Genomic DNA, 7,437 nt, shown 5'->3' with positions numbered 1-7,437 from the left:
CCTGCAGGGTGATGGGTATGGAAAAAAATTGTACCCGTTGACGGGTATAGGTACGGGTGATGGGTAAGCTCAAAGGGGATGGGTAAGGATATGGGGTAACTTCACCCGTACCCAAACCTGGTGGGTGCCATCCCTGCTGGCGTTGATAGTTTCTGTATATCCCTCGTTCCTGGGCCCTTGATTAGTTGCTTCCGCATCGCGTGGAGAGTCCAACGTGCGGCCCATTCACCACAAACCCAACACGGGCCCAAGAACGAGGTACCTGGTCGCCACACCGACTCCCCTGCACGGTGCACCCGGGGCACGGAGTATCCGCTCGCCCATGTTCTCCTCAAGTGGTGTGGCCCACATGTCAGGGAGCAAACGGTGCACGGACCAGGTCCATAGAAACCCCAACCCTTCCTCCAGACGCCAGCCAGTTTTTGGCGGGAAGAATTGGCGCCAAGCCGCCGCCACTTTCCCGCCAACAGTACCCCCCTCCCCCTTTTCATCCCCAACCCGAAAACCCTTGCCTCTCTCACCGCGCACTCAGACGCCAGAACCGCCCCCCCCCTCCCCCCAAATCACCAAACACTCGTCTAGATCCAGAAGGTTCGCCGGCCATGGAGGCGTTCGGCGGCTTCTTCGTGGACGAGAAGGCGGCGCGGGTGGAGAACATCTTCCTCGAGTTCCTTAAGCGGTGAGACCAGCGCCCGCCGGCGCCCCCCCCCCCCCCCCCCCCCTCCATTTCTAGGGTTTCCTCATGGTCCTCTGTGTTTCATACCTTCGGCTTCTCGGGTCCCTAGGTTCAAGGAGCCGGATGCGGCGGAGCCGTTCTACGATGTAGAGATGGAGGCGATGCGGTCGCGTGAGTCCACCACCATGTACGTCGATTTCGCGCACGTCATGCGCTTCAACGACGTCCTCCAGAAGGCCATCTCCGAGGAGTACCTTAGGTGAGATGGGGATGTTTCGTTTTTCTTTTCTTGCGAGTTACTAGTACCCATTGATTTGTTTCTTCGTTTGTTACAAGAAGGAAATGGTTGCTCATGGCGTTTTTGATTGCATCAGGTTTGAGCCGTACCTTCGCAATGCGTGCAAGAGGTTTGTGATGGAGCACAGAGCTGGCGAGAACCGTGCGCCAATAATCTCCGATGACAGCCCCAACAAGGATATTAATATTGCCTTCTACAACATTCCGATGCTGAAAAGGTCTGCACTTGCTTCTGAAGTATGTTTTGTGTGGTTAATGAACCAATTAATCGTACAAATGTGGCAAAACCTTTATAACTGTTCAAATTTCTGTCTTTAACTGCTGCATACTAATACTACTACAGACATTAAATGAATTCAAGGAGCAGTGTCTGTAGAATTTGATTTTAGATCCAGTTGACACTGCAGTCTAAATTCTATACACTTTGCTCTGTTAGATCATAGGTGTAATCTAATATCTTGGTGGCTGCCATTTTTTTTGACTGAATTTTCTACTATATTAGGTTGAGAGAGCTGGGGACAGCAGAGATTGGTAAGCTCACAGCTGTAACGGGGGTTGTAACAAGGACGAGTGAGGTCCGACCTGAGTTATTGCAAGGCACCTTCAAGTGCCTTGATTGTGGAAACGTTGTTAAAAATGTAGACCAGCAGTTCAAGTATACTGAGGTCGCTACTCTCAACCTTATCTTCTGTTAGTTATTATTTCTCAAGCAATGTATCTAATGATGGACTCATGTACTTCAGCCAATAATATGCGTTAATGCAACATGCCAAAACCGATCAAGATGGGCCCTTCTCCGTCAGGATAGCAAATTTACGGATTGGCAGCGGGTCAGGATGCAGGAAACATCAAAAGAGATACCCGCTGGGTCACTACCTCGTTCCCTGGATGTCATTCTGCGGCATGAGATTGTTGAGAAAGCTAGAGCTGGGGATACGTGAGTGGAGGAACTCCATTTACTGTTACTTTGTTGTGGTTTGGTTGAGTTCATGTTATTAAAATGTTCTGTCTTGCCAATTTCAGGGTCATATTTACCGGAACGGTTGTTGCTGTTCCAGATGTTATGGCATTAACTTCACCTGGTGAGAGAGCAGAGTGTCGCCGGGAAGGTCCTCAGCGGAAGAATGGGTCAGGTGTCCAAGAAGGTGTAAAGGGCTTGAAGTCCCTTGGAGTACGAGATCTCTCATATCGCCTTGCTTTTGTGGCCAACTCAGTGCAGGTGCGCACCATTTTCAGCAATAGGCTTTCCTCAGTTTTTCTCCTGACTGAAATCTAATTTGGTAAATGGTAATTTCTCATGCAAGTTTCTCATCTCTCTTTAACATTGCTAGGTGGCGGATGGCAGGAGGGACGTGGACATCAGGGACCGTGACATAGATGGTGATGGCAGCGAGAGACAGAAGTTCACTGTAAGTTCTTCTTATGCCACAAGAACTACTAGTGTTTCCATAAAGTAAATTAGAGGAGAGGCACTGTTTCAAAAATATGACTAATCACTTGCCCATTCCAAGAAAACCATTGCAAGTACTTATCTTTGCATAGCAATATTGTTCTGTCATGTTGGTTTGATCAATGCCTGTCTTATTATTTTTCATTTGAGCATGCATACAAAGTAAGCTCATCTTACTATTTTTATTTTCTGAAGTGTTATGTGAACCTATTACATTATGAACATGGAGTTTTGCATGTGAATCTATTATATACTCCCTCTGTCCCACAATATAACATTGTTTTTCAAGCCAGCTTGACAAATGATCTTATATTGTGGGATGGAGTATTAGATTACATATTGGTTGAGCAGCCATGAGCATTCCTTTCTGTTTTTTGTGGGTTTATAACATAAACTATTTCTCTTGACTGTCTCTTTAACAGGAAGAGGAGGAGGATGAGGTTGTTAGGATGAGAAACACTCCTGATTTTTTTAATAAGATAGTTGATAGCATATGTCCTACTGTCTTTGGTCATCAAGAAATAAAGAGGGCACTTCTCCTTATGCTCTTGGGTGGCGTTCACAAGATAACACATGAAGGCATAAACCTTAGAGGAGACATAAATGTCTGTATTGTTGGAGATCCAAGTTGCGCAAAGTCTCAGTTTTTAAAGTAAGTTTTTTTCTTATGTATTCTTATGCCCATGGTTCTTTCTTGTCCTGTGATGCTATTCAATGCAATGATCTCTGGCTATATAAACTTGTTACTGCTGCTTCTCAAGATAAATTGCCAGTGCTTGCATAAATGATATCATGACCATGAGATAAGGATGGCTCAGTGTAGTGATGATATTATGACCCATAGTATCATCCAGAGAATGCTTCCATGCATTCAATAGAAGAACCATTGGTGAATTATGGATTCATTTTAAGAACTAATGAATTTATGAATGACTTTTGTTGAATTTGGCCAATCTATGTCTGTTTGTTGTATATTACTCCCTCTGTCCCAAAATATAAGATGTTTTTGCAAGCTAAAATAGCTTGCAAAAACATGTTACATTGTGGGACGAAGGGAGTATCTTTTAAAAGATCATGAATATGGCCAACTTTATAGAAATGTAATCGTCTAGATTAGAAATTACTAACGGTCCACACATATTTGCTTGTCAAAATACCATATAAGGTGTCATGATTTCTGTTGGTTAAAATGCTGATGCTCAGATTTGTAGCAGCTGTGGAATTTGTTTCCTGCAATTCAAATTTGTCCTGTGACTTGATGCTTCGCCAGTCAATGAAATTTAAAACGTGTAATCCAATTTTCAGATACACTGCTGGTATTGTTCCGCGATCTGTTTACACATCAGGGAAGTCCTCGTCTGCTGCTGGATTGACAGCAACTGTTGCGAAAGAACCTGAGACCGGTGAATTTTGTATTGAGGTAATCTGAATTTTAAGCAACCCAATCCATTTCTATCATTACCACAAAGTCTGCTTTGGTGAAGGTGAAGCCATTATATTTCATCATTTGCTTGATAGAAGTCTGCTTAGGTAAAATATTTTTTCTTCAAAATCTCTCTTGATAGAGATCATACCGTATATGTACAGTATTGCATTTTAACATGGTTTCTCACTGTGAATGCTGAACTGAGTTGGACAGAGCTAGAATCTGTTGTAAACTGCTGGCTAGGTGTCACTTGGTTTATGTACAATCTTGCTAGTTCTTATGTCTTTCCTTGTCGCTGCCAATTTTGTTTCTTGCAGGCAGGTGCACTCATGTTAGCTGATAATGGCATCTGTTGTATTGATGAATTTGATAAGATGGATATAAAGGATCAGGTAGGCCTATATTTTTTTGGCTATTACTGCCCATGCCTTATTTTTCTCACTGATGTGAAACCTTGAGTGACAATTTTATTTGTCCATTGTAGGTTGCTATACATGAAGCAATGGAGCAGCAAACCATCAGCATAACAAAAGCTGGAATACAAGCAACTTTGAATGCACGAACTTCAATACTGGCAGCAGCAAATCCCACAGGAGGACGGTATGACAAGTCAAAACCACTTAAGGTAAGTCAAGAAATTTAAATTAAATCTATCTTGTGAATCCAGAAGGTTCAAATCCCTTTCTGTTTGAATCATGAGATCTTCGTTGAATCTGATACTGCTGCAATCCCTGCCAGTACAATGTGGCACTACCTCCAGCCATTCTTTCAAGATTTGATCTGGTATACATCATGATTGATGAACCTGATGAAAACACTGACTACCACATTGCTCATCACATTGTGAGAGTCCATCAAAAACGTGAAGAAGCACTTTCCCCTGCATTTAGCACTGCAGAATTGAAGCGCTACTTTGCTTTTGCAAAGTCTTTGAAACCTCAGGTTTGCCCCTTAACTCAGTTAAGAAAAGGGAGTTTGGCTATTAATCAACTTATTGTTATTATTTATGTCATTGCAGTTGAGTTCTGAAGCAAAGAAAGTTCTGGTCGAATCATATGTTGTCCTCCGTAGAGGCGACAGTACTCCTGGTACTAGGGTTGCTTACAGGATGACAGTTAGGCAACTGGAGGCGCTAATCAGGCTGTCAGAAGCTATTGCCAGAAGCCATTTGGAAAGAATTGTAAGTTAAATTGCATGCATATGTCAATATTAGGATTGGTTGTCTGCAGTTTTATTCTTGAAGCATCACCATTTATGTTTGTAAAGTAAATGTACTTGTTGTGATTGATAGTATCAACTTACAATCTCCCTGTATTTACCTTGCATTGATTGATTTGCCTCCATAATTTGCTGCTAACTTCTTTTGGTATTAAAATCTTTTAGGTTCTCCCCGCTCATGTCCGCATGGCAGTTAAATTACTCAAAACATCCATAATAAGGTGAGTTTGCTTACTATTTGACCTTTTGAAGCATTTATATTTTGATGATGATATCAGTAACAAAGAAGCTTATTAATTTTTGCAGCGTGGAATCAAGTGAAGTTGACCTATCTGATTTTCAAGATGCACCTCTTGATCATGATGGTGAACAGCCAGTACAAGGAGATGCTACTCAACAAGATGGTCCAGGTGGGTTTCTCACTATTTCTAAAATGGATATTGGTTTTGCTCAGTTTGTTTTGTTCTAATAATTGTTGCCGCTTGTTTTCAATGTCAAAACTCTAAAAGATGAACCAGCAGAGGTGATTAAGAAGAAATTGGTTATTACTGAAGAACATTTCCAGAGAGTTACACAAGCTTTGGTCATGAGACTGCGGCAACACGAAGAATCAGTCAAGAAAGACGGTACTGATGCTGATACATACTTATATTCTTGATTTTGTATGGCTTGCTTCCTCTTGTTTTACCCTAGCAGCAATCATGGCCACCTCACCATTACCAACTTCCCATGAAGAATGGAAGTATCTTGTAATTTTAGATTAGAAGCCATTCCAAACGCCATGAGCCATCTATACTCGTTCACTTACACTCTAGCTACAGTAGCATGGTCCCTTTCCTGGACAAGTGAAAAGGCACTCTGTGGTAGGCTCTAGGTTCAAGCACAAAGTGTTTTAAAATGCTTGGTAATACCGTGAAACACAGACGTTACCCTTATTTGGTAATGCACCTATTTGGTAATTTATAGCTTATGTATGTGCTAATTATGCTTCTTCCTTAAGTCTCCATGGCTCAAATCTTTTAGGGATGCTTGGAACTGGGAAATTTCGTAGATATTTTGCAAGAATTTTACAGGAAAATAGATTAGTTATGTGCCTGTGATTTTATACCCTAGCCCCCACTTGTAATATATTGTGGGATGCTTAAGAATTTTGTAACAACTGCAAACTTTCACACTCCCAGCTAGCCCAGGAATTGAAACTGATGTTCTTTCACTTTGGTGATGCAGGGGATGTTCTGGCTGGCATGAAGCAAGGGGATCTAATCATTTGGTATGTTGAGCAGCAGAATGCCCAAGGTGCATATAGTTCTACAGAAGAGGTGAAGGAGGAAGTAAAGTGCATCAAGGCCATTATAGAGGTATAAACCTATCATTTATCTATGTTCATAATACGTGAAAGGCATATAGTCACAAGTCCTTTGCATGTTTACTGAAATTTTGTGGATGGGTGTGCATCTGCAGAGGCTGATACAGAGGGAAGGCCATCTTGTAGTCATAGACGAAGGAACAGCGGCAGCAGAAGGTGCTGCAGCAAGGGCATCGGAGCACAGAATCCTGGCTGTTAACCCGAACTACGTCATTGATTGATTAACCAGCTGAGGACACAGCTAACTAGATCCATCATATGTGGTTGACCAATAGAGCAGACATTCAAACGGAAGACATCCTGTTGTCATATGCTCTAGAAATGATATGTTGTACCTGCCATCCCCTTCCCAAGGAAGCATAAGATCTCTGGAATTGTATCTTCCATCCAAGGTTGAAATGTGGTAATTAATTTGCCACCAGTATTGGTTGCGTATTCTCCACCGTTTCATGGTTATGTAAACTGCAACTCTGTAAGACAAAGTATAGCTTAATTTATGTGTTTCTGAATTTCTAAGCTTTGTACTCAGCTATTGGTTGCTCATATGACGGCCTACAGATGTCACAAGCAAAAATGTGCATATTGCCTTACGTATGGATTACTTCCACGCCATTAGCAATGATGCATGCAAGGCCATCGTTGACTCGTTGACTCGTTGTACATTCGGGTGGTGGCACCAAATCCGCTTCAGTAAGAATGAGCCATTTTTTTTTTCAATCTCTACTAATAAAATAAATTTTATATGATAGTGTGACTAAACCAAAAGAGTTGGTATCAAATGTTAAAAAGACTTGGCATGAAGCAGCGATGTAGTGTCACTCTTCTCCAAATCAATAATTTTCAAACCCCACATGATTTAGGGCATCTCCAACGCTGTCCCTTAAATGGACATCACGTAGGCTTATGGCGCTGACTTATAAAATTTTGTGTCGTCCGCGGACATAGTCTGGATGTAAAAAAAAGCTAAATTTGCAAGTTAAAATTAGTTGTACTCAAAATGAGAT

At 42.0% G+C, this 7,437-nt stretch overlaps 1 protein-coding gene across 1 annotated transcript; it reads left to right on the top strand.

Annotated features, from left to right (window-relative positions):
• The first annotated feature begins 513 nt into the window (after positions 1 to 513).
• On the top strand, positions 514 to 6,949 carry LOC125553896 (DNA replication licensing factor MCM6). Its single transcript, XM_048717549.2, has 18 exons — positions 514 to 679; positions 786 to 935; positions 1,051 to 1,191; positions 1,476 to 1,638; positions 1,717 to 1,910; positions 1,997 to 2,192; positions 2,305 to 2,382; positions 2,846 to 3,075; positions 3,729 to 3,843; positions 4,167 to 4,241; positions 4,334 to 4,474; positions 4,588 to 4,791; positions 4,868 to 5,029; positions 5,233 to 5,288; positions 5,374 to 5,477; positions 5,577 to 5,693; positions 6,295 to 6,425; positions 6,529 to 6,949. Exons 1-18 carry the CDS (start codon positions 603 to 605, stop codon positions 6,652 to 6,654), a joined length of 2,460 nt encoding a protein of 819 aa, XP_048573506.1. The 5' UTR covers positions 514 to 602; the 3' UTR covers positions 6,655 to 6,949.
• Positions 6,950 to 7,437: the final 488 nt, after the last annotated feature.

Source organism: Triticum urartu, chromosome 1A (genome assembly GCF_056163025.1).
Source record: "Triticum urartu cultivar PI428250 chromosome 1A, HENAU_Tu73, whole genome shotgun sequence".
NCBI lineage: Eukaryota > Viridiplantae > Streptophyta > Magnoliopsida > Poales > Poaceae > Triticum > Triticum urartu.
The sequence above is the reverse complement of the archived record's forward strand: the minus strand, read 5'-3'. Positions and strand labels throughout refer to the sequence as shown.